The sequence below is a fragment of the Dendrobates tinctorius genome, unplaced genomic scaffold (genome assembly GCF_039654945.1).
Source record: "Dendrobates tinctorius isolate UK_male_01 unplaced genomic scaffold, ASM3965494v1 ptg000175l, whole genome shotgun sequence".
NCBI classification, from domain to species: Eukaryota; Metazoa; Chordata; class Amphibia; order Anura; family Dendrobatidae; genus Dendrobates; species Dendrobates tinctorius.
In genome coordinates, this window is record NW_027361842.1 from 4952549 (window position 1) to 4979821 (window position 27273).

At 42.8% G+C, this 27273-nt stretch overlaps 1 protein-coding gene across 3 annotated transcripts; it reads left to right on the plus strand.

The window, feature by feature from the left end:
* The first annotated feature begins 2106 nt into the window (after positions 1-2106).
* On the plus strand, positions 2107-27273 carry HOPX (HOP homeobox). 3 transcript variants are annotated; one of them, XM_073551346.1, is made up of 3 exons: positions 2107-2263; positions 10559-10755; positions 26996-27273. In XM_073551346.1, exons 2-3 carry the CDS (start codon positions 10591-10593, stop codon positions 27071-27073), a joined length of 243 nt encoding a protein of 80 aa, XP_073407447.1. In that variant the 5' UTR covers positions 2107-2263; positions 10559-10590; the 3' UTR covers positions 27074-27273. The 3 variants fall into 3 exon arrangements, with proteins under 3 accessions (XP_073407447.1, XP_073407446.1, XP_073407448.1); XM_073551345.1 differs by having other exon boundaries at positions 2257-2396; XM_073551347.1 differs by lacking the exon at positions 2107-2263 and adding an exon at positions 2289-2436.

Sequence of the window (27273 nt, forward strand, 5' to 3'; positions counted from 1 at the left end):
CACCTGCATCCCACACAACACGGTAGTTCAGCAAAGCCAGATTGCGGCTCCCTGCTTGGAGTGTAGCAGAGCACCTTTGGAGGCTCCCTGCTTGGAACACGAAACGTGCTGGGAGGCGGGTGGAGTTAGAATATATAAAAGAGCGGGAAGGTTTAGGATTTCAGGTCAGGCAGTCAGTGAGTCACTCAGAGAGGAGTGAGGAGTGAAGATCCCTGAGAGAGGGATGGGGGAAGGAGGTGCTGCAGCAGACCTCTGTGACCTGGGTCTGCTGGCACGGGAAAGGAAAGAAGGAGAAAGACATTGAACAGAAACCTGATCTTCCATAAGAAGGAAAGACTAGTACGGAACAAAGGAGTAAAAGGGAACAGAGGACGTGGGTTAGGAGAGAACCCTGCCTAGAAGTTCTAAGCGCAAGGCCGGGGTCCGGTCCCCGAGTTTGTATGGATACTAATGGTCCTACAGCAGACACCGGTGGAGTAGTGAGCTGTAAATGCACTACTCGCATCTAAGACTTGGGGGCACAACAGCAACTTGGATAGTGAGCCGGGACTCAGGAGTAAGGAGTCCCCAAAGCAGGCTACAGCTGTCTGCCGTACAAGTAGGCACTCCAGTGTAACTCAGTACTAGGAGTACTTCACACTTAAAGGCGCTATAAGATGAGACGTTCAGAAAGGCACATGTTGGCGGAGTGTTGGAAGGGAGCATTCTATCTGGCCTGGAGGTTGATTGAGTCCCTGACCCGGAGGACACAGCACGGAGGCAGGCACCTGTGTGTACTACAGACTGTGACTAAAGCTTTGGAACTACAAGCCCTGGTGTCCTCCAATTATTCTTGCGCCAACGCACCCAGCACTGCTACATCTGGGTACCAGCTTCTACACTGCTTGTGTCTCTCCTCTACCCCGACATCTACACTGCCCTGGGACTACAGCTCCACCTGTGGGGAGCTTTACCATCTTGGCAGAATTACACCACCAGTCCCAGAGGATCTGCATGCAGCATTGGCTTAACATCTCATTTGCCGAATACCACAGGTGGCGTCACGAACTATTCCATTAACTACATTCCACCATTTCAATTCCCCCATTACTTGGGCACCCATGGGCACGGACCGGGTCACCGCTGCTGTGACACGTCCCGCCGACGCCGGCCCGGTACCGAGTACCCCACGGCCCTGGGAGGGCGACCCAAATGCGCATGATAATTGTGCATTTTATAGAGTTTGCATAGGGCACACATCACCCACACATGTGAATACATACACCAAACAGGTCTACATGACAAAACACACGTGCACACTACCCCTTCAACTTGGTTTTGACCCCATTTGTAAGGTCTATCCCCCAGGTACATTGACGCATACCTCCATGACTAGCTAACCATCAACATCTTCTTAGGCATCAGCAACCCTTCCTATCAGATTTGAGCCTAACTGCCAACACCCCTCATTGTTAAACTGCCCAAATGAATGGGCTAATGATGCACTCAGCCATGAACTATCCCTGCGACTATTCAATGAAAGCTAATCCAAAAGTGACCTTATCAACGTGTCAGGTCACAATCCTCTCTTTTGACACTACAGAACCTCTTGAGGTATACCTAATGACTATGAACATTCAAAAGTAACTCAGGTGACCCATACTACAGCTTCCGCGTACCACTCTGCCAACTCGCTGCTATCGTTCACCAGCAAGCAGCCACTCTGGTCTTACTTTTCTGTTGCATCACTATGAGGGTCCAGCCCCTTGTCTTCTAAATCTCAGGAGCCTGTCTTGGTGTTGGAACTGGACACACTGGACCACCATCGTGACCTCTGGTAGGACAGTTCAATCTGGTCTCCGGATGCCATATTTATACAATCACATATTGAAATGAACTCTTACTAGAGAATTCCACACTTAAAGACTTTGATTGGCATTATGCAACAATGGATTCAAAGAAAAGAGCAGGCTTTGGGATGAGCTCACCCTTTTACACACACGGCCTAACACCACTTACAAGTACATATTGTCACTTCAGTGAAAAGAGATTTTAGCAGCTCTTTCATAGCTTACATAACCTTACGCTGGGCTCAATAGGCGTGTGCTGCATGTGAAATATGAAACACCCATTGAGCAGCATATGGAAAACTGAGGCTGTGACAGGAACAACAGCTCCATAGAAACTCACAGCGTGGAAGCAGCAGTTTGTGATCACTCAGCTGACAAGTGATCTCCGAATTGTCAGCATCTCATTGACTGGGCCTGTACTGCAGGTTTTTCAGGTACCTGTGTTTGCTCACTTTTTACACAACAATGTGCGACAAACAAGTAGGCGTCATCTCACAAGCCAGCAAAACTACTAAAAAGCCTCTTAGTACACCGCCGCTCTTTATGAAATCAAGACGTGCTGGCTGGGTGAGTAAGAGCTGTTCCAGGAGACATATTCTCTCAATATGTAAGTAGATGCTTCTTCTGCACACAGTTGTAGGCTCAGGCAGAAAGGATTGTTTTATGGGGAGTGTGGTGGTAGCAGTGGACTAAAGTTACAGGAAAATTCTCCAGTTTTTCTCATGTTCAATTTTTCAATTCACATTTCTGTAATATTGTTGAATTTTTTTTTTTTTTTTACAAATATGGGAAAATATGTCTGTGCAGCACAGTTCAGTATATGGGAAACTAATGTTAGTAGGAAAAGGGAATAGTCCTCATTTTATATACAGTATTTGCTGTATTAAGAAATTTGCCCAGGAAGACTGAGCACTTAAGAGATGTTACATAGAGGTCACAATGTCATTACATGATTACACTAGCTTTCATGTAAAGTTTGCAGCGCAGGGGTCCTGGGTACAAATCCCACCAAGGACAACATCTGCAAGGAGTTTGTATGTTCTCCCAGTGTTTGCGTGGATTTCCTCCAGGTTCTCCGGTTTCCCCCACATTCTAAAGACATACCGATAGGGAATTTAAACATGCTATGGGATGTGGAGTTTCCCTTTTATATATGTTTGACTTCAAATATGCGATTGACAAGAGGTGACTAACCAAGCGACCAAACCGACCACGCATTACACCTGCATGTAGTTTGTTTCTGTATGAGTTTAATTTCCTCTCATATTCCAAATATACTATTAATTGGCTTCCTATGCTATTGGTCCTAGTAAGTTTTGTAAAAGATGGGGAAATAAATGGTAAGCTCCATTGTGGACAACAACTGATCATAGTCTTAGTACAGCACTACAGAATATGCTTCTGCTATATACAGTAAGTGACAGGTAATTCACTATGTTTGAAGAGACAATTAGATGGAAAAACACATTGATCTTATAACTAAGGACAAAATAATATACAACTACTACAAAGCACAATATACTGTATGCTTCCTTAAATTGCACTAATTATTAAAAAGCATTGATAGAAACCAAACTTATAATAAATTATGTAATATCTATAAAATCAATGGTGTACTCTACAGTTAAACATTACATTCAAAAGTCATAATACTAGTATATGAAAGACCACTAAGTACCAAACACTGGTAATCTAGAGTCAAGCTAAGGCAAAACATGGTAATAATAGTAATAATATATTGTATTTTCTTCTGTAATATATTTTTATAACATACTAAAATTATTTTCTCCTCTGTTCTTACTAGTTAGGTTTGCCAATATGTAAGACAGAAATATCAGTGAGAATATTTCTTCTTAATTCTGAAGTCTTTTTCTCTTTTCTTTGACATAATTGGTTTATAAAGATGTTTCTTAAAGGGTTTTTCCCAAGAACAAAGTTAATTTTAATCAACATATTATTTAATAGATCTTGGAATAATAATAAGTTCTACAATTGGATGTGATAAATACAATGTTCCTGTGCTGAGATAATCTTATAAATGTGTCCCTGCTATGTACTGTGCAATGGCCGTGTCTGTATATTTTGCTTCCCCCTGCCCAGGAGATGTGGTGTGATCAGACCGTGTCCCTGCATGGTCAGACACAGCCATTACACAGTACACAGCAGGGGCACATTTATAAGATTATCTCAGCACAGGGACATGTTATTTATACACATCCAATTGTGGAAATTATTATTATTCCAAGAAATATTGATTACAATGTACACTGTTCATGGGAAACCCCCTTTATAGAGAAGGGCACACTACATCAGTATGGAAAGCCATTTTCAGTTGTAGAGTTCATAGAATATCCTCCATTGCTTAGAGATGTATTATAATTGCAGAATAAAGTAAAAGTACTGTATGGAAATTCATGAACAGAAATATTTTAGTAAAAGTTGTCTTTAAGAAAACATTTATAAAGCAGACAAACCTACTGGAGAAATCTTGTAACACTCCTCAACCAAAATGGGCATCAATGAAATCTCCACAATGCAACGTGTAAAGACAGGCTTCATCAAGAGCAGGAGGGTTGGTAATGTTTTGATGGCTTTGTTCATTAAGAATAAACCTGGAATTTGGTTTGTGACTCATACCATGTTCAAGTAATGGTAACTGTAGCTGCCTTTGTCAATCTGATATATTTGTGCTTTGTTGTGCATTATATATGATGCGCAACATATGCAGGGGTGCCATATTCACTGTGGGCTACATCAGCATTATGGTTACCTTCAAAGGGCAGTTTGTAATTGTAAGGGCTCATGCAGATGTCCACAAAACAGATATGAATTGACAGGCCAGGGCCTGTAAAACAGCTTTACCTGGGTATTAAGGTTGAGAGAGCTGTCACTGGCTACTATGGCTAAGAGCACTGTCCCTGTGTAGTAGAACTAAAAACACTGTCCCTGTGTAGTAGGGCTAAGAACACTGTCCCTGGGTAGTAGGGCTAAGAAAGCTGTCCCTGGGTAGTAGGGCTAAGAATGCTGTCCCTGGGTAGTAGGGCTAAGAACACTGTCCCTTCGTAGTAGAGCTAAAAATGCTGTCCCTAGGTAGTAGGGTTAAGAACGCTGTTCCTGGGTAGTAGGGCAAAGAGTGTTGTCTCTGAGTAGTAGGACTAAGAGTGCTGTCCCTGGGTAGTAGGACTAAGAATGCTGTCCCTGGGTAGTAGGACTAAGAACGCTGTTCCTGGGTAGTAGGGCTAAGAATGCTGTTCCTGGGTAGTAGGACTAAGAACGCTGTTCCTGGGTAGTAGGGCTAAGAACGTTCTTTCTGAGTAGTAGGGCTGAGAACGCTGTCCCTGGATAGTAGGGCTAAGAATGCTGTCCCTGGGTTGTAGGGCTAAAAACCCTGAACCTGGGTAGTAGGGATAAGAACTCTGTCCTTGGGTAGTAGGGCTAAGAGAGCTGTCCCTGGGTAGTATGGTGGCTCAGTGGATAGCACTGCAGCCTTGCTACACTGGAGTCCTGGGTTTGAATCCCACCAAGGACAACATCTGCAAGGAGTTTGTATGTTCTCCCCGTGTTTGCATGGGTTTCCTCCGGGTACTCCAGTTTCCTCCCACATTCCAAAGACATACTGATAGGGAATTTAGATTGTGAGCCCCATCTGGGACAGTGATGATAATGTGTGCAAACTGTAAAGCGCTGCGGAATATGTTAGCGCTATATAAAAACAAAGATTATTATTAGTAGGGATAAGAAAGCTGTCCCTGGGTAGTAGGGCTAAGAGAGCTGTTGGGACGCCCTCACACCCAGGGCTGTGGGATACTCGGTACCGGGCCCGATGAGCATCAATGGGAGATGTCACGGCAGCTGGGACCCGGCCCGTGGCCCTGGGCGCCCATTGTAAAAGGGAAATGTTCAGTGTGATTCCTTGACGCCACCTGTGGTGCTCGGCAATAGAGATGTAAGCCGATGCTGCAGACAGATCCTCTGGGACAGATGGTGTGGTGCAGCAGGGATGTTATAGCCCTCACCAGGCATGGCTGTAGTCCCAGGGCAGTGTAGGTGAAGTGACACGTAGATGGTGTAGTGTCAGGCGCAAGGGATGTAGCAGTGCTGGCCAGGTTGGCGCAGGAATAAGTGGAGGACACCAGGGCATGTAGTTCCAAAGCTTTACTCACAGTCTGTTGCAGGTACAGATGCCCGCATCCATGCCGTGTCCTCCGAGTCAGGAGCTCAGCCAACTTCCAGGCAAGATGAAGTACTCCTTGCCAACATATGTGCCTTTTCTGAACGTCTCCTCTTATAGCGCCTTTGAGTGAAGTACTCACAGTACTGAGTTACACTGGAGTTCCTCCTGTCAGATGTTCCTATGAACTCTACTTGTACGGCAGACAGCTGTAGCCTGCTTCGGGGACTCCTTACTACTAAGTCCCGGCTCACTAATATGTTGCTGTTGTGCCCCCAAGTCTTGAGTGGGAATAAAGTGGTCACTACTTCTATTCCTCCGGTGTCTGCTGCAGGACCATTAGTATCCGTACAACCTCAGGGACCGGACTGCACTTAGAACTTGAAAAGGGTTCTCCTCTAACCCTGGTCTTTGTTCTCCTATTCTCCTCACGTTCCGTGCTAATCCTTCTTCCCAATGGAGAATCAAGCTTCCTTTCACTGTCTCTTTCCTGTGCCAGCAGACCCAGATCACTGTGGCCTGCTGCAGCACTTCCTTCTTCCATCCGTCTCCTGGGGATCTTCTCTGTCTCACACTCTGTCCTTCTACATCCTCAATCATTGACTGAATGAAAGACTGACTGATCGACTCACTCAACTCTTCCCGCTCTTTTATGTGAACTAAACTCCACCCACCTCGCAGCACGTTTCGTGTTCCAAGCAGGGAGCTACCAAGGGGTGCTATGCTACACTCCAAGCAGGGAGCCGCCGAAGGTGCTTTGCTACAGTACTTTGTGGTGTGGGGTGCAGGTGTTGGAGTGTGGTCAGGTGTCTCCACCTTACCTGGATGGTGGGGTACCACACCTCAGGAGGAGGTGCAGTACCTCTGTGGCGACTGAACCCTCAGGGGCGCCACACTGTCCCATCGGGGACAGTGATGATAATGTGTTCAAACTGTAAAGAGCTGCGGAATATGTTAGCACTATATAAAAACAAAGATTATTATTAGTAGGGATAAGAACTCTGTCCCTGGGTAGTAGGGATAATAAATCTGTCCCTGGGTAGTAGGACTAAGAGAGCTGTCCCTGAGTAGTAGGGCTAAGAACGCTGTTCCTGGGTAGTAGGGCTAAAAGCACTGTCCCTGGGTAGTAGGGATAAGAACTCTGTCCCTGGGTAGTAGGGCTAAAAAAGCTGTCCCTGGGTAGTATAGCTAAGAAAGTTGTCCCCCTGGGTAATAGGGATAAGAACGTTGTCCCTCGGTAGTAGGGCTAAGAACGTTCTTTCTGGGTAGTAGGGCTAAGAGTGTCATCTCTGAGCAGTAGGGCTAAGAGCGCTGTCCCTGGGTTGTAGGGCTAAGAACACTGTCCCTGGGTAGTAGGGCTAAAAGCACTATCCCTGGGTAGTAGGGCTAAGAGTCCTTGGCCTGCGGGCCTTGAGTTTGACACCCTTGATTTACAATTCACAAATAAGATATAGTATATATAATGTATCCAATCTATCAGATTGGTTTCTGTAGGCAGCACTGCAATTTCTTTACTGCAGTCAGTTAAAGGAGAACTCTACCTTTGGTAGCAATGATGTGTTGGTTATGTGTAATGAGTGCAGTAAAAATACTCACCAATTGCAGTCTTCTGCCGTTTTCAGCAGCGCAACGGTCCACTCTAGCATCTCTTGACCATATTATGACCTGCCGAATAACAAAGCGTCTGCTGTGTGTAGGTAGCAGAGGTCATTTTTTTTAAATGTTCTTAATGCAAGTCTGCCATACTCAGATGAAGGCTAGAAAGTCTCATTCTGAGTCTCATAGATTTCCACTGAGATTGTAATCAGTGCTTCACACAGCAGACATTGTGTAATCTGGTAGTTAACAAATGAGGCATGTGACACCAAAGAGGAATGGTGCGCCACTGAAAAGAGCAAAAGAAGGCAACTGGAGAGTATGTTGCTGCACTTACTGTTCCCAAAAGAAGAATTTTAAAAAATGTCACCGGAGTGGTCCTTTAAAGCTCAAGACATGAATGGTGACAAAGCCTTATCTAGTCAATGAATAGTCATTATCAATATTCTGCTGTTTTTCCAAGTCACATCCAAAGAATGAGTTCATTTTCTATTTTTTCATGTTGAAATATGTCACATGATGAGCCCCGTTGTCTTATAAAAGGGCCAGTCAGGCTCCACTGTGGTGATCTTCATTTTGACATAAAGAAGATCTCTGTATGTTGCTTTATTCTTCCAATAAAAAATGAGGGAATTTGTGATTGAGAGAAGTGATAAAGTCTCCGATACACGCCCTAAGAAATATTGGCAGAGGGTTTGAAGAGCGGCATTTATTGATGTCCTTTACAAATAGATAAAAAAGACATTTTTCTAATTGAAAAATAACTCTTCATTTGGTGGAAAAAATACAAAATGACTAAATATATTTTTAAAAATTATGGGGCTTGTTCATCAAGGTTTAATCTGGCATCAAATCACAAAAGTTTCCCTCAATGCTAAGTTGCACAAAAATTTTGCAACTTTTGGCATTTTTATGCAACTCCCGGCCATTTCCACCAAAATGTGTGGAACATGGGTGGCACATGTTAATGAATTCCAGGCAGCCTACTCCTTCATAACTCAAACCCTACGTGCCAAATTTGCTGCAAGTCCTCTAAACATTCTCAATATGGTTTCACCATGTATATGAGAGTGTGATTTATATCCAGTGCTTATATACGGCTAACACACTGGCCTATGATCTTGATAATGCGTAGAGGGCTCCTGAGGATGTCAGGACACAGGACTGATAGAGAGACTCATCGGCAGAATACAGTTGCTACTTACCACAATATACACTAGATGCTGTGAATTGCCTTATACATTCGTACAATATCCTTTTCAATAATATAACAATTTAGCTGACTCCAAAGAGGATTTTTTACTGAAATTATTCTATAGTAAACTCTACTGAAGGAATGTGGAATACAATCAGCCCTCCAGATTTTAGTCATTTGGTTACCAGTAAGAGTAAAGACGCTCTGGTTACCCTTTGTACATACAATTAGCCCTACAACACTTGACTGTACATGGAAAGTATTTTGTTACGTGGACGTTCCATGACATCGCACAGCAAGTCACAGTCTGTGAATGTATAGAGCAGCATCGAATATGGGACACGTCAAATAAGGCTCTACTGGGAAGAAGCGGAGCATTGACCTGTACAAGGCACAAGGAAAAATATTACATCATCAGTTTCCATATAACACACAGAATGTGTAACAGACGGTTCTTCTCAATTTACTAAGAAATTAGAAGCAGAAGACAACAATTTTGAGAATTAGGGGTTTTTGGCTTACAAAGTTCATTTTAGACCTTCTTCTGGCACTGTAAGTTAATAGAGGAAGATTTCCAGTTCCGATGAACAACAATTGTAACCCAGAGCAGCGAGTGGCTACAAAAAGCGACTCTCGCTGTGGAGGACCCAGCACATCCATTAATCACAGTCATCCCATGAATTTCAATGAGGACTAAGTAAAATTGAATTTCCTCTTTGGCAATGCAGAAGTGCACACATGCTGACAAGTTACCCCGAGGATTACAGCTGATCGGTTAGGGTCACGAACAAGACACATTGTGACTTATTTATTCTAAAAAAGTGAATTTTTGAGGTAGACAACCTCTTTAAACTGATAACCATTCTCACTTGCATCTCATGAAAACAAAGGCATCCTCTATCATCCTCAAATGCATTTACCATGCAGTATTACATGCTATCCAAGTTATTTACCATGTAATGCGTAGAGAGGCCGGGGGCGCCCGGACAGGAGCCACTCTTAGTGCCCATGTGTTCTATAGTCTTCATAATTATTAATTACGAAAAGTGCATGAATCTACTGGTGACTGTCACTCACTCATCTGCATGAAGGGCACAAAGTACAATTGCAGGCTTATTTACATGGGCTTGGACTGGCCCACAGGGGAACAGGTGGGTCACTGGCATGAGTTGGCTGCCCATTGCCCAAAATGATCTGCGTTTGGCATGTTACACTCAATGTAACATGTATAGGCAAAGTTAGAAGCTCATCGTTCATTTAACAATCTAACCATGTTATTATTATATAGTAACGTAAGCAAATTTGTGAACAAGTATACAGGTAATAGTGCATGTGACCTAACAGTGGCCTGCCATAATCAATGTCACTGATGGGCACTTGACACTCCAGTACGACACTGAGAACATGTATGCATGGGGCAGTAATCAGTAACAGACGTTTCATACTGTATCCTCACTCCATATAAATGGGTCTTTATTATGTAACCTACCATACTGTATTCCACTAGATTTGTATATTAATCAGGTGATACGTACCACATAGGTGCATTACATACAAATGTAGTTCCAAGATGTAATGGGACTTTCCACTTATTCATTTGTTCCTTGTGCAAACTATTACTACTTCCATCTTAAGTGAGATATAGTTTGGAGACAGCGACTTCTAGATTTTGGAAAACAGCAATAGTTGTTTAATTTTTTATCACCTAAAATACTTCATAATCAAATCAATACCAAGCCAGCAATATATATATTTTTGTATTTGCAGTCCTATCCGGTACATGAACATTGCCATTAAAGATGAGCTCCCATCAAAAAGAAACCTGTGAAAATGAAGACAATGGCCTGAGCAAGGAGCAGATCGAGATACTTGAATATAATTTCACAAAAGTGTGTAAATACCCAGAGCATGCTACTCTTATGCTTATAGCAGCTGAAGCTGGACTGACAGAGCAGGAGACAGAGGTATACACAATAATGCTGCAGCGTCATAATGACAATGCTCCATAGTCTCTTAGTATGTCCTTGTAAGTATATATTTGTATACAGCGCATAGTACAAAATATAGCCAAAATGTATAGCGCTATGCAACTGAAGATACTAATGAGCACTGACGGTCTGTTACTTGTGTCACAAAGTTTAGTGGGACATTTGAAGCTTATGAAATTCTACATCTGCTAATTCATTCTTGTGCAAAGGATTATGAAAGCCAGATTGCATTATGTTTTTCTCATGTAATGGACAATTGAGATATATATATATATATATATATATATATTTATGCACATGTATATACATATATGGTTACATTCAGTGGTTATGGAAAGGATTCAGACCTCTTTAAATTTTTCACTCTTTGTTTCATTGCAGCCATTTGGTAAATTCAAAAAAGTTCACTTTATTCTCATTAATGTACACTCCGCACCCAATCTTGACTGAAAAAAAACAGACATGCAGAATTTTTTGCAATTTTATTAAAAAAGAAAAACTGAAATATCATATCATCAAAAGTATTCAGACCCTTTGCTCAGACGCTCATATTTAAGTCACATGCTGTCCATTTACTTGTGATCCTCCTTGAGATGGTTCTACTCCTTCAGTGGAGTCCAGCTATGTTTAATTAAACTGATAGAACTTGATTTGTAAAGGCACACACCTGTCTATATAAGACCTCACAGCTCACAGTGCATGTCAGACCAAATGAGAATCATGAGGTCAAATGAACTGGCCAAGGAGCTCAGGGACAGAATTGTGGCAAGGCAAAGATCTGGCTAAGGTTACAAAAAATTTCTGCATTACTCAAAGTTCCTAAGAGCACAAAGACCTCCATAATCCTTAAATGGAAGAAGTTTGGGACCACCAGAGTCTTCCTAGACCTGGCCATCCAGGCAAACTGAGCATTCGTGGGAGGTGAGCCTTGGTGAGAGAGGTAAAGAAGAACCCCAAGATCACTGTGGCTGAGCTCCACAGATGCAGTAGGGAGATGGGAGAAAGTTCCACAAAGTCAACTATTATTGCAGCCTTCCACCAGTTGGGCCTTTATTGCAGAGTCACCCAATGGAAGCCTCTCCTCAGTGCCAGACATATGAAAGCTTTCATAGAGTTTGCTAAAAAACACATGAAGGACTCCCAGACTGTGAGAAATAAGATTCTTTTTTCTGATGAGACGAAGATAGAATTTTTTAGTGATAATTCTAAGTGGTATGTGTGGAGAAAACCAGTCACTGCTCATCACCTGCCCAATACAGTCCCAACAGTAAAACATTGTGGTTGCAGCATCATGCTATGAGGGTGTTTTTCAGCTTCAGGGACAGGACAACTGGTTGCCATTGAAGGAATTATGAATGCGGCCAAGTATTGAGATATCTGGATGAAAACCTCTTCCAGAGTGCTCTTGACCTCAGACTTGGTTGAAAATTCACCTTCCAACAAAACAATAACCCTAAGCACACAGCTAAAATAACAAAGTAGTGGCTTCAGAATAACTTTGTGACTATTCTTGACTGGGCCAGCCAGAGCACTGACGTAAACCCAATTGAGAATCTCTGGAGAGACCTGAAAATGGCTGTCCACCAACGTTCGCCATCCAATCTGGTAGAAATGGATCTGCAAGGAAGAATGGCAGAGGATCCCCAAATCCAGGTGTAAAAAACTTGTTGCATTATTCCCAAGAAGCTTCATAGCTGTACTAGCTCAAAAAGGTGCTTCTACTCAATACTGAGCAAAGGATTAGTGGGAGTCAGACACCCAGCACCCCTATTGATCAGTTGCTTGCATCAATGCTCCATCCTTGTGTTGTGGCTTTTCCACAATACATAAGAACAGCCACAAAACGGTGTGATAAAGCCTTGGTGATCAGCTCCATACACAGTTTACATCCAACCTCTGACGGAGCAAACAGTTGTGGCAGCCAGGCACTGGCCTCCACCGATTGATAGCATCTCAATATCAATATCTGGAAAACCCTTTTACTAATCACGTACCTTACAAGTATGACCAGTAGTCACATTCATGATGAATCAACCAGGTCACTTTGATAAGTCTGTCATAATAATGCTTACAATACAAAGTACATATACTGTATATGTAACAGTTGCACCGTGTTTCCCTAAAATAAGCCCTAGCATATTTGTCAGGCTTTTTAGTATGCTTAAAATATAAGCCCTAGTCCAAAAATAAACCCTACGTGCGGTTCAATAAGAAAGTGTCCATGCAGCTAAAAAGCTAAAGAATACAGCAGTACCCTTGATTAAAGAATGCTTCACCCCCAAAAGAAAGCAGACACCCCCAAAATAATCGCATTCACCAGACCCCAAACAATTACAGTTGGCAAGTGCAGATGGTGGATAGGCTCTCACACAGAGATCTGTCAGTGTCAGGTCCAATCGCTGTACCAGCTGCATTGCAGTGCAGCTATCATTCCCAGATCGATTACCAGTATCACGACGCTCCTCAGCTCAGCACCTCAGCATGTGTTTATTTCTGTTAATGTTGATGATTATGGCTTACAGCCAATGAAAACCCAAAAGTCATTATCTCAGTAAATTAGAATACTTGATAAAACAAGCTTGAAAAATTATTTTAAAATCCAAAATGTTGGCCTACTGAAATATATATGTGGCGCCCCTGAGGCTCAGTCGCCACAGAGGTACTGCACCTTCTCCTAAGGTGAGGTGCCCCACCGTCTCTGTAAGTTGGGAGCTCCTTTCCATACTCCAACACTCGCACCCCACACAACAGGGTAGTTCTGCACAACCACATTGCGGATCAGTGCTTAGAGAGTAGCAGAGCAGCTCTGGTGGTTCCCTGCTTGGAACACTGGATGTGTTGGGAGGTGGGTGGAGTTTAGATCCATATAAAAGATTGGGAAGGTTTAGAAATAGAGGTCAGTCCCTTAGGGGGCGGTCTGACAGAAGGTCAGCAGAGTAGGAAGTCACTCAGAGAGGAGTGAGGATCCCTGGAAGAAGGGATGAAGGAAGGAGTGCTTGCAGCTGCCTTAGTGACCTGAGCCAGCTGGCACGGGAAAGTCAGAAAGGTGGAAAGACGTAGAACTGTAACCTATGCATCCATAGGAAGGAAAGACAAGTACGGAACAAAGGAGTAGAGAACAGAGAGGAGGAGTAGGTTGGAAGAGGAGCCCTGCCTAAAGGTTCTCAGCGCAAGGCCGGGGCCCAGTCCCCGAGGTGGTATGGACACTTATGGTTCTACAGCAGACACCGGTAGAGTAGTTGGCTGTAAAGGCATTACTCCCATCCAAGACTTGAGGCACAACAGCGACACAGATAGAGAGCCGGGAGTGAGGCGACCCCGAAGCAGGCTACAGCTGTCTGCCGTGCTGCGTGGCATGGAGGTGATCAGCCTGTGACGCTGCTGAGGTGTTATGGAAACCCAAGTTGCTTTTATAGCAGCCTTCAGCTCATCTGCATTGTTGGGTCTGGTGTCTCTCATCTCCCTCTTGACAATACCCCATAGATTCTCTATGACGCTAAGGCGAGGTGAGTTTGTTGACCAATCAAGCACTGTTGTTTTTTAACCCCTTAACCCCCGGAGCTTTTTTCAGCTTTGCGTTTTCATTTTTCGCTCCCCTTCTTCCCAAAGCCATATTTTTTATTTTTCCATCAATATGGCCATATGAAAGCTTGTTTTTTTGCGGGACAAGTTGTACCTTTGAACAACATCATTGGTTTTAACAGAAAACGTAACAGAAAACGTAATAGAAAAGTGTAACAGAAAACGGGAAAAAAATTTCAAGTGTGGTGAAATTGCAAAAAGAAGTGCAATCCCACACTTGTTTTATGTTTGGCTTTTTACTAGGTTTTTACTGACCTGCCATAATGATTCTCCATGTCATTACGAGTTCATAGACACCAAGTACTGTGCATGCCCGAGATTCCCAGCCCCACAGTGTGAATAAATCATAAGCGACTGCGGGGCGGGATCTGTGGCCACGCGATATGAAGGCAGGCCGTGTGTGATCTGAGCACGGGCACGTCGGGCAGCGCTGACTGCGCATGCCCAAGAAGAAATGAGTGATGGATGCGAGGCGTCTGTCAGAGGGGGAAAGACCTTCCCCCCCCCTGTCAAATTTCAGGTATTTTTCAACAATTTTGTAAACGATTATTTTCGTGGTGGAAGGGAAGCTAGGTAACAGAGCCACCTTGACAGAATGCAGCATTAGTGCTGCACAAGGTGGCTCTTTTACTTAAAAACGCCTCGGAGGAGTGACGGGTTCCCTTTAAGTAAAATTTCTTTTGGAAATTGTATGTCTTGTTTGATGACTACTCCAATCAGGATTTCTACTGTACTTTATATGTCCATACCTTTCCCTATTTATTTGTTATGTGGTGCCATCTACTGGCTAATTGATATATTTATATTTTAATTAGCATTTTAAAATTTATTTTATCTACGGAAAATTATGTTAAATATATTTTCTATTGGGAGTTGTTGTTCATGGAATATGTCATCCCCTGAAAAATAAGCCCTAGGCATCTTTCGGAGCAAAAAGTTAGACCCCCATCTTATTTTCAGAGAAGCACGGTATTTTGATGGGGGGTATTCCTTTTATTAATTAAACACCCATGCATATTTCTACATACCCATAAAATGTCTTATAAAATGTTACAAAAATAAAATGTGTTTGGCTGAAGGACTGAGCTGTCATCTTATCTCCTGACAGTGAACCGGGTGGTACCAGCCTTCATTGCTTATAAAAATAACTAAAGGCACTTGCCTCGGTTTGTCATGTGGCCACTTGTCCTCCTCATTGAACAGTAGGCTACACATAAGAACTAAACAGATTCCACTTTGTCACAAACAGTTAATATGCAGGCACTAGATGCTCTTAGTACAGTTGTATTATCAGGCTGCAGTTTGCTCTTTCTGCCTTTCCCTGGATGACCTTGAGGGTACATAAAGGCAGCAATTGTGTCTCTCCTTTCAGTAGGGAGGGAATCTGATACATTAATGGGTAATGTTGGACATACCCGGTATCTATCCTCACACTGCGATGCTTGTTCCTGTATTGGCATGAAATCTCGTTTTTAGGAAATCGTTGTCTAGCACTGCACCATTCTGCAAGCAATGAATGCGTTATTATTAGGTTATTGAACATGTTAATTGAATATTTACCAATTTATTTCCTTAACTAAATGTTTGCCACCAGATTTATTGCAAAAGGAAGTAAACAGGGGAGTATATAGAAATCATGAGGACCCCATAGCAGAAGTCCTAATTGCCCCCGCCCCAAAAAAAAAATTGGGGGGTCACAGAAGGGCATATCTCACAACTTTGCAGCCCTTACAAAGTATTTTTTCCCTTAATGAAGCCCTTTAGTGTTCCTAAGCACTAAGATACCCTTTTCATGACCCCTATAAAGAATAATGTCAGCAAACACAACATGATACCCCCACAGTGAATTCTTCCACAAAACGCTCCACACACACTGTATGAGTATCCCCCGCAAAGTATGATATCAGCACAGTGATCCCAACACAGTATGATGACCCCGACACAGCCTTCAACACAACAAGATGGACCTAACACAGCTCTCTATGCAGCATTATGGCCCTCCATATAGCATAATAGTCCTCCATACAGTAAAGTGCACCCCACAACCCTCCACAGAGTATGATGGTCCCCACACGACCCTAAACATAATATAATGAGCTCCACACAGTATGATAGACCCCACACAACCCTCAACACAGTATAATGGTGTGCTCACATTATAATGGCCCCCCACTGGCCCACCAAACAGAATTATGGCCCCTACATAACACTTCAAACAGTATAAAGGCAGCTATGTGGCCAACAAATAATATAATTGCTCCTTCACAGCCCTCCAAACAGGATAACTGGCCTCCACACAGCTCTCTAAATAGTATAGCAGACCCTAAAAAAGCCCTCAGAACAGTATAATGGACCCACATAACTCTCCAAAGAGTATAACGACTCCCCACAGAACCCTCCAATTAGTAACATGGCCTCCCAATTAACCCCCCAAATCGTATAATGGCCTCCCACTTAGCCCTCAAAATAGTATAATGGCTCTCACATAGTCCTCCAAGTAGTATAATGACCGTCACAAAGTACTCATTGATTAAGGAAAAGGAAAACATCCTTCTCCCATTTGCCCCTCTTCTCCAGCATGTGGTCTGAAGCTCTGCACAACAGAGGAAAGAGCTGATGGTTGTAGTATGGGTTCAAAAAGTTTTAGGTTATATTCACACTTCCGCAGATCTCCTGGCCTGAATTAGCCTGACTCATGTATATGAGGCTGTTGCGTTTGCCTCAGGAGAGCTGGTCTGTGCATGGCCTATGGTGCACAGATGTGTGAATGTATCCTTACTTGAGGTCACGCAGTCTGTAGTATATCTCTCATTATATCAATGGCCAGAATTTACTGTGTGATCTTCAATATGGTTCAAATTACATACTGTCATCACATCTGAAAGCCAAATGTCTTTGAAGACAATTCTGCAATGTGCAGTTTAGATTTTACCTACCTGACTCTATATTGAATGCGGAAGGTGCTTCACATAACCCCAATCTAATACACTTGTACAGAGTATAACAATCAGTTGTATCTAGAGGCACATGAGAAAGCAGGGGAAGAGGAAAGCTGGCCCTCATCTCATTGTGTAGAGAGCTGTGCATATCACTGTAATGTGGCGCAGGGCGGTGTCTGTTGCGCCCTGGCATGTTACATGAAAGTGGGGGTCCTGGCTGGGTGTGTGGACTTGAGCTAAGCATGTAACTGATGTTGCTATTTTGCCAGATAGCAGGCACACAGTCTTATGAACGTTTCCTTAACAACTCAAAGCATTTTCCACACAGTTCTCCATCTTTTCTCTTTTGTATCTTCACCTTTCCTCTTTTCTCTCTATTGGTCCTCATTTCCTTGTTTCTCACTACTTCACTACGATCCAGCTCAGCACTACAGTCCTGCTTACGAAGAGTCATGTACTCATTCCTCCATTCTGCGTCTTCTTTCCCCTAAGGGTGTCTCCAACATCATGTCTGCTCTCTATCTGAAACTCAACCTCTCCAAAACTGAACTTCTTCTGCTCCCACCATCTACTAACCTCCCTAAATCTGACATTTCCCTCTCCGTAGGTGGCACCATAATAACACCCCGACAGCAGGCGCGCTGTCTGGGTGTTATGTTCGACTCCGATCTCTCCTTCACCTCCCATATACAATCTCTTGCCCGCTCATGCCGCTTACACCTAAAGAACATCTCTAGAATCCGCCCTTTTCTCACCATGGAAACAACAAAAACTCTCACTGTCGCCCTGATCCACTCCCGCCTGGACTACTGTAATGCTCTATTAATTGGCCTCCCTCTCACTCGACTCTCCCCTCTCCAGTCTATCCTTAATGCAGCAGCCAGGGTTGTCCATCTGGCTAATCGTTACTCAGACGCGTCCGCTCTTCGCCAGTCGTTACACTGGCTGCCAATTCATTACAGGGTACAATTCAAAGTACTTGCTCTCACCCACAAAGCTCTCCACAGTGCGGCAACCCTTTACATCTCCTCCCTCATTTCTGTCTATCGGCCTAACCGACCGCTGCGCTCTGCAAATGACTTTCGACTAACCTCTGCCCTAATCCGTACCTCCCACTCCCGACTCCAAGACTTCTCCCGTGCTGCGCCAATCCTCTGGAATGCTCTACCCCAAGATATTAGGATCATCCACAATTTGCATAGTTTTAGGCGCTCGCTCAAAACGCATTTGTTCAGAGCGGCCTATCACATTCAGTAATCAAAGTCATGTTATGTTTGTGTGTGTGTAGCCCATTCACTATCTCCATCTAACCCCCACCCCCTGAAGATGGCTGGACCGTCATTGTAAATACATCATTGTAAATACAAACCTATGCTTTGTATCTCCCCCACCTCATTGTAGATTGTAAGCTCCACAAGCAGGGTCGTCTTATTTCGCTTTAATTATTGTATTGTTAACGTTGTTACTTATGACTGTTGTGTTTGAAACTGTTCAACTGTAAAGCGCTGCAGAATATGTTGGCGCTATATAAATAAAGATTATTATTATTATTATTATTATTAAGGGTGCCGGTATGGCTGATACTTATGTTCTCTAATACTGACGCTCTGGATCTACCGTCCTGGGCACTTAACTCATTTCATGTACTCTTGACCTTGTGGCTAGGTGTCCTTTCTCAGGACCCATCTCCGGTATATCACTCGGTCTCTTAATCACTTCTGGTCTGGATCTTGCTATCTCTTTTGACTTTCCTTTCGGCTTCCTCTCGCTTAGGGACACTCAAAATGGGCAGACCTCACATTGGATCTTAGGTCCTTTTACTATACAATCCAGGCCCTATTTGCCTTATTATCAACAAATTGTCATTTCCCATTTACTTAGCCACTCACAGTCTGGGTTAGTCCCAAACATTAATTCTCACTAATCCTAATGTCATACTACATACATTATCAACATTACTAATACCATTTAACGCACATCACTCACATTATACATCACAGTTCACATTACACCACATAATATATCACAGCAATAAACTTTTTTCTTCAAGGGGGAACGTGTGCAACATGTCCATCTCCTTACATCACCATATGATGTCAGAGTGGCTATTAAAGAGTGAGGAGAAATTTCAAATGTACAGGCAGAGGACTAAGGCTAAGTTCTTGCACCCTAATAGAACCTTTCTAACAGGTCTCCCATCTTCCATGTGTCATTTATAATACTGGTGCCTTATGTGGCAGAGAGGCCTCATAACCTCCTGAGGCACCAGAGTGTGGATGTGACTACTACCCCTGCAAGCCCTATAGCAGAGATCCCTAACCTTTTTATACCGTATGACTTACAATGCAAACCTACAAAGAATCCTTGTGTCAAATGCCTCAATAGAGTTAAACCAAGAACTAAGAGACTAGCTCAAAAAGCTAGACAGATACTAGCCATAACGATATAGCAAATGATTCTTTATTGATAGAAAACAGCATATAAAAGTCTTAAAAAAATCAACGCTCAATATTTCATGGGCCCCAGGTACTTTTTTGAGGCTATACTGACTAGGTCTAGGTCTTGTTATAACCATTTAGCGCTATGTAAGGTAATTTATATGCACATGCTGGGGTCCATGAAATATTGAGTGTTTTTATGGCACTTTGGCCTCTAGAGTACCCCCCTTCTTTTGATCTGTAAACTATTATACTCAGGTCTCCTGTCTGATTGTCCATCATTGTATCTACCTATCTAGAATGATTTTTTAATGACTTTTATATGGTGTTTTCTATCAATAAATCAAAATGTGTTATATCTTTATGGCTAGTATCTGTCTAGCTTATTGAGCTAGTCTCTTAGTACTTGGATTAACTCTATTAGGGTACTTGACTCAAGGATTCTTTGTAGGTTTGCATTAATTAGGAGTTGCCCTTTTCTTTATTGTATATATATGTTTTTTGTGACATAGTGACAATTTTTGATTTTATTTTCTTGTTAAACTTATGACCTACAATGACTAATATGTGGCGCCCCTGAGGGTTCAGTCGCCACAGAGGTACTGCACCTCCTCCTGAGGTGTGGTACCCCACCATTCAGGTAAGGTGGAGACACCTGACCACACTCCAACACCTGCATCCCACACCACATAGTAGTGTAGCAAAGCACCTTTGGTGGCTCCCTGCTTGGAACACGAAGAGTGCTGGGAGGTGGGTGGAGCTTAGTCTGCACAAGAGAGCGGGAGATTATTGGGATTAGGTCAGTCAGTCTGACGAGGAGTCAGAGAGAGGCTCCCCTGAGTGGGATAGATGAAGGAAGTGCTGCAGCAGACCTCAGTGACCTGGGTCTGCTGGCACAGGAAAGAGATATTAAGAAAGCCTAATTCTCCATAAGAAAGATAGATTTGTACGGAACATAAGGAGAAGAAGTGAACTAAGGATTAGGGTTAGAGCAGAGTCCTTCCTCAAGTTCTAAGCGCATGGCCGGGGTCCGGTCCCCGAGGTTGTATGGATACTAATGGTCCTGCGACAGACACCGGAGGAATAGAAGTTGTCACCACTTTATTCCCACACAAGACTTGGGGGCACAACAGCAACGAGAGTGAGCCGGGACTTAGTAGCAAGGAGTCCCTGAAGCATGCTACAGCTGTCTGCCGTACAAGTAGAGTTCATAGGAACATCTGAAAGGAGGAACTCCAGTGTAACTCAGTACTGTGAGTACTTCACTACGAGAGCTAAGGAGGGAGACGTTCAGAAAAGGCACATATGTTGGTGGAGTGGAGGAACGGAGTACTTCATCTTGCCTGGAGGTTTGCTGAGCCCCTGACCTGGAGGACACAGCATGGATTCGGGCACCTGTACCTGCAACAGACTGTGAGTAAAGCTTTGGAACTACATGCCCTGGTGTCCTCCATTTATTCCTGCGCCAACACACTCAGCACTGCTACATCGCTGTGCCTGACACTGCACCATCTACGTCTCCTCCCTATCTCTTCACCTACACTGCCCTGGGACTATAGCCCTGCCTGTGGAGGACTACACCATCATTGCTGCACCCTACCATCTGTCCCAGAGGATCTGTCTGCAGCGTCGGCTTAACATCTTCATTGCTGAATACCACAGGTGTCGTCACGAATCATTCACTAATAAACCTTAACCCCTTCACTACCAAGGGTGGTTTGCACGTTAACTACCGGGCCAATTTTTACAATTCTGACCACTGTACCTTTATGAGGTCATAACTCTGGAACGCTTTCATGGATCCCTGTGATTCTGACATTGTATTCTCGTGACATATTGTACTTCATGTTAGTGGTAAAATTGCATTCAAATAACTTGCGTTTATTTGTGAAAAAAACAGAAATTTGGCGAAAATTTTGAAAATTTCGCAATTTTCCAACTTTGAATTTTTATGCCCTTAAATCACAGCGATACGGCACACAAAAAACTTAATACATAACATTTCCCACATGTTTACTTTACATCAGCACAATTTTGGAACCAAAATTTTTTTTGTTAGGAAGTTATAAGGGTTAAAAATTGACCAGCAATTTCTCATTTTTGCAACACCATTTTATTTTTAGGGACCACTTCACATTTGAAGCCACTTTGAGGGGTCTATATGATAGAAAATACCCAAAAGTGACACCATTCTAAAAACTGCACCCCTCAAGGTGCTTAAAACCACATTCAAGAAGTTTATTAACCCTTTAGGTGCGTCACAGGAATTTTTTGAATATTAAAAAAAAATGAACATTTAACTTTTTTTCACAAAAAAAATACTTCAGGTTCAATTTTCTTTATTTTACCAAGGGTAACAGGAGAAATTGGACTGCAAAAGTTATTGTGCAATTTGTCCTGAGTACGCTGATACCTGATATGTGGGGGGGAACCACTGTTTCGGCGCATGGCAGAGCTCAGAATGGAAGGAGCGCCTTTTGACTTTTTCAATGCAAAATTGGCTGGAATTCAGATCGGACGCCATGTCACGTTTGGCGAGCCCCTGATGTACCTAAACAGTGGAAACCCCCCCAAGTGACCCCATTTTGGAAACTAGACCCCCCAAGGAACTTATCTAGAGATGTGGTGAGAACTTTGAACCCACAAGGGCTTCACAGAAGTTTATAACGTACAGCGGTACAATTAAAAAATCATATTTTTTCCACAAAAATGATCTTTTCACCCCCAATTTTTATTTTTCCAAGGGTAACAGGACCCTAAAAGTTATTGTGCAATTTGTCCTGAGTACGCTGATACCCCATATGTGTGTGTAAATGACTATTTGGGCGCATAGCAGAGCTCGGAAGGGAAGCAGCGCCATTTGACGTTTTTGGCTGGAATTGAGATCGGACACCATGTCGCGTTAGGAAAGCCCCTGATGTACCAAAACAGTAGAAACCCCCACAAATGACACCATTTTGGAAACTAGACCCCCCAAGGAACTTATCTAGATGTGTGGTGAGCACTTTGAACCCCCCAGTGCTTCACTGAAGTTTATAACGTCCGGGCGTGAAAATAAAAAAATCGTATTTTTTCCACAAACATGATCTTTTAGTCCCCATTTTTTTATTTTCCCAAGGGTAACAGGAGAAATTGGACCCCAAAAGTTGTTGTCCAATTTGTCCTGAGTACGCTGATACCTCATATGTGGGAGAAAACTGCTGTATGGGCACACGTCGGGGCTCGGAAGGGAAGTAGTGACGTTTTGGAATGCAGACTTTGATGGAATGGTCTGCGGGTGTCATGTTGCGTTTGGAGAGCCCCTGATGTACCTAAACAGTGGAAACCCCCCACAAGTGACCCTATTTTGGAAACTAGACCCCCTAATGAACTTATCTAGATGTGTGGTGAGCACTTTGAACCCCCCAGTGCTTCACAGAAGTTTATAACGACCGGGCGTGAAAATAAAAATATCGTATTTTTTCAACAAACATCATCTTTTAGTCCCCATTTTTTTTATTTTCCCAAGGGTAACAGGAGAAATTGGACCCCAAAAGTTGTTGTCCAATTTGTCCTGAGTACGCTGATACCTCATATGTGGGAGAAAACTACTGTATGGGCACATGTCGGGGCTCGGAAGGGAAGTAGTGACGTTTTGGAATGCAGACTTTGATGGATTGGTCTGCGGGTGTCATGTGCGTTTGGAGAGCCCCTGATGTACCTAAACAGTGGAAACCCCCCACAAGTGACCCCATTTTGGAAACTAGACCCCCTAATGAACTTATCTAGATGTGTGGTGAGCACTTTGAACCCCCCAGTGCTTCACAGAAGTTTATAACGACCGGGCGTGAAAATAAAAATATCGTATTTTTTCAATAAACATCATCTTTTAGTCCCCATTTTTTTTATTTTCCCAAGGGTAACAGGAGAAATTGGACCCCAAAAGTTGTTGTCCAATTTGTCCTGAGTACGCTGATACCTCACATGTGGGAGAAAACTACTGTATGGGCACACGTCGGGGCTCGGAAGGGAAGTAGTGACGTTTTGGAATGCAGACTTTGATGGATTGGTATGCGGGTGTCATGTGCGTTTGGAGAGCCCCTGATGTACCTAAACTATTGAAACTCCCCACAAGTGACCCCATTTTGGAAACTAGACCCCCCACGGAGCTTATCTAGATGTGTGGAGAGCACTTTGAACCCCCAAGTGCAGAAGTTTATAACACCTGGGCGTGAAAATAAAAAAAACATTTTTTTCCGCAAAATTATATTTTTGCCCCCAATTTTTTATTTTCCTAAGGGTAACAGGAGAAATTGGACCACAAAAGTTGTTTTGTAATTTGTCCTGAGTAGGCTGATACCCTAGCGGGGGGGTAAAACACTGTTTGGGCACATGGCAGAGCTTGGAAGGGAAGGAGCACCATTTGACTTTTTCAATGCAGAATTGGCTGGAATTGAGGTCAGACGCCATGTTGCCTTTGGAGAGCACCTGATGTGCCCAAACAGTGGAAACCCCCAATTATAACTCCAACCCTAACCTCAACACACCCCTAACCCTAATCTGAGCCCTAGCCCTAACCCTAGCCCTAACCCTAACCCTAGCCCTAGCCCTAACCCTAACCCTAGCCCTAACCCTAGCCCTAACCCTAACCCTAGCCCTAACCCTAGCCCTAACCCTAACCCTAACCCTAGCCCTAACCCTAACCCTACCCTAACCCTAACCCTAGCGGGAAAATGGAAATAAATACATTTTCTTTTAGTTTTATTATTTTTCCCTAACTAAGGGGGTGATAACGGGGGGTTTGATTTACTATTTATGGCGGTTTTTATGTTTGGCGGCTGTCGCACGCTAAAAGACGCTTTTTATTGTAAAAATAGTTTTTGCATCACCACATATTGTGAGCTATAATTTTTCCGTATTTTGACCCACCGTGTCATGTGAGGTCTTATTTTTTGCGGGACGAGTTGACGTTTTTATTGGTACCATTTTCGGGCACGTGACATTTTTTGATCGCTTTTTATTCTGATTTTTGGGACGCAGAATGAACAAAAACCAGCGTTTCATGAATTTCTTTTGGGGGGTGCGTTTACACCGTTCCGCGTGCGGTAAAATTGATAACGCGGTTTTATTCTTCGGGTCAGTACGGTTACAGCGATACCTCATTTAGGTCTTTTTTTATGTTTTGTCGGTTTTTTGCAATGAAAACAATTTTATATAAGAAATAATTATTTTTGTATCGCTTTATTCTGCGAGCTATAACTTTTTTATTTTTTTGCGGATGATGCTGTATGGCAGCTCGTTTTTTGCGGGACAAGATGACGTTTTCAGCGGTACCATGCATATTTATATGCGTCTTTTTGATCGCGCGTTATTGCACTTTTTGTTCGGTGGTATGATAATAAATCATTATTTTTTGCTTCGTTTTTTATTTTTATTTTTTAAGGGGTTCGCTAAAGGGGTTAACTAATGGGACAGTTTTATAGGGAAGGTCATTACGGACGCGGCGATACCAAATATGTGTACTTTTATTGTTTTTGTTTTTTTATTTTGAAAAAATGGATTTTTTGGGGAATATTTTTTTTTTTTTTTACTAATTTATTTAGCGATTTTTTTTTAAATTATTTTTAACACTTTTTTTTTTTTTTTTTACTTTATTACCTTGTCCCAGGTGGGACATCACTGTCCTGTGACAGATCGCTGATCTGTCACATCACAGATCACTGTGACAGATCAGCGATCTGTCACAGGCACTGCTGCAGACTTCCTCATGCCTGCGCTTTGCAGGCAGTGAGGAAGTCAGCTCCCTGCAGGCCCCCGTCGCCATCTTGGATCCGGGGGCCTGTAGGGAAAGAGCCCCCCGCAGCAGCGCTGCACATTGCGCTGCCGTGGGGGGCTCAGGGAAGCACGGAGGGAGCCCCCTCCCTGCCGATGCTTCCCTTTAACCCCCGGTACACCGCGATCGCGTTTGATCGCGGTGTGCAAGGGGTTAACGTGTCGGGGGCGGTCCGTGACCGCCCCTGACACATTGTGCCGGGTGTCAGCTATGATAATTAGCTGACACTCGGCCGCGATCAGCGGCGCTCACCACGTGGGCGCCGCTGATCGCAATGACGTAATATTCCGTCCATGGTAATTAGGTCCATGGTCACATGGACGGAATATTACGTCAATTGTAGGTAAGGGGTTAATCTTCATCCACACACTCAACATTCCCCTTTTACAATGGACGCCCAGGGCCACGGACCGGGTCACAGCTACCGTGACATTTCCCATTGAAACTCCAACGGGCCCGGTACCGAGTACCCCACTGCCCTGCCAAGGCATGGGGTGCTCCAAATATCAGGAGCCAAATTCAAGTAAAAAATGGGAACATATTAAACTTAAACACAAAATCGATCATTTCAATTTTGAAATTTCATGCAGTTGTAATATACAGTATTAAAAAACTGATTATCATCTGGGTATAAAATATAGCTATAATACTGTTAGGCTATGTTCACACACAGCATTTTTGTCACATTTTTTCTGCAGCGAAAACCTGCTCTCTTGGTAGTAAAAACGCTGCCTTCAAAACACCCATTTTTCAACATTTTCACAGCATTTTCAACGCTTTTTTAGCATCTTTTGTTTTTGGGTGCAGATTACATCTGTGCTTTTTCTGAAGTGCATGTTTAATAAATCATTATTAATCACCAAAAACCCTTAAAAATACAGCAAAACACTGTGAAAAGCACCGTTGCGCTTTTTTGCAGAGTTTTTTTCACGGTCTCATTACTTTCTATGGGTTAAAAAATGCTGCAAAACACTGCAAAAAATGCAGAAAGAATTTACATACTGCAGACGTAAAAAATTCTGCAATGCTCAAATTCATTATTAATAATAATAATTAAAAAAAGGTGTTCATGACATTTCCGAAACCTCATCGCTTTTGCTGGTACTGTAAAAAAAGCAGCTTTTAGTTTGCATAAAAAACACAGCAAAAATGCTGCAAAAATGCTGCATGTGAACATAGTCTTAATGTTGCTGTCAGTCCATATGGCCATAATTCAAGGCTACTGTGGAGAGCCACACAGCGGAGTTCACAAATCAAGCGTCCGTCAGCTGCCTAATATTAGACTATTTCTTATTGTGTAATGATGGTTGAACATTTGCCTAGAATAACAGTAAGAATTAATATGCAACCTCATACTGTACTGTATAAAAGAATTATTTAACCACTCAAAAATCAGTTATACAAGGAAATGAATATTTTTTTCTTCTTTTCCCTTGTTGTTCTAGAAATGGTTCAAAGTCAGGTTATCTAAATGGAGAAGATCGGAGGGCTTACCTTCAGAGCTTGGATCAGTCATGGACTAGAGGAGATTTTTTTTCACACATTATATTTTTTTTTTCTACCCAATTATATAATTATAAAATAAAGGCACTTATTGAAAGCAGATGTAATAAATATTACTTATCTAAATATTGTGTATATATACTAATGTAATATATTTTAAATGTGTACTCTAAAATATTGCTTGGTTTTACGACGAATAAATAAACTTCTATCTAACACA

Bases quoted from the DNA above. Each gene is read 5' to 3' on its own strand.
- HOPX (XM_073551346.1), top strand. From the start codon at position 10,591: ATGAGCTCCCATCAAAAAGAAACCTGTGAAAATGAAGACAATGGCCTG. The intron at 10,756-26,995 runs GTATACACAATA...TTGTTGTTCTAG, and splicing joins TGACAGAGCAGGAGACAGAG to AAATGGTTCAAAGTCAGGTT.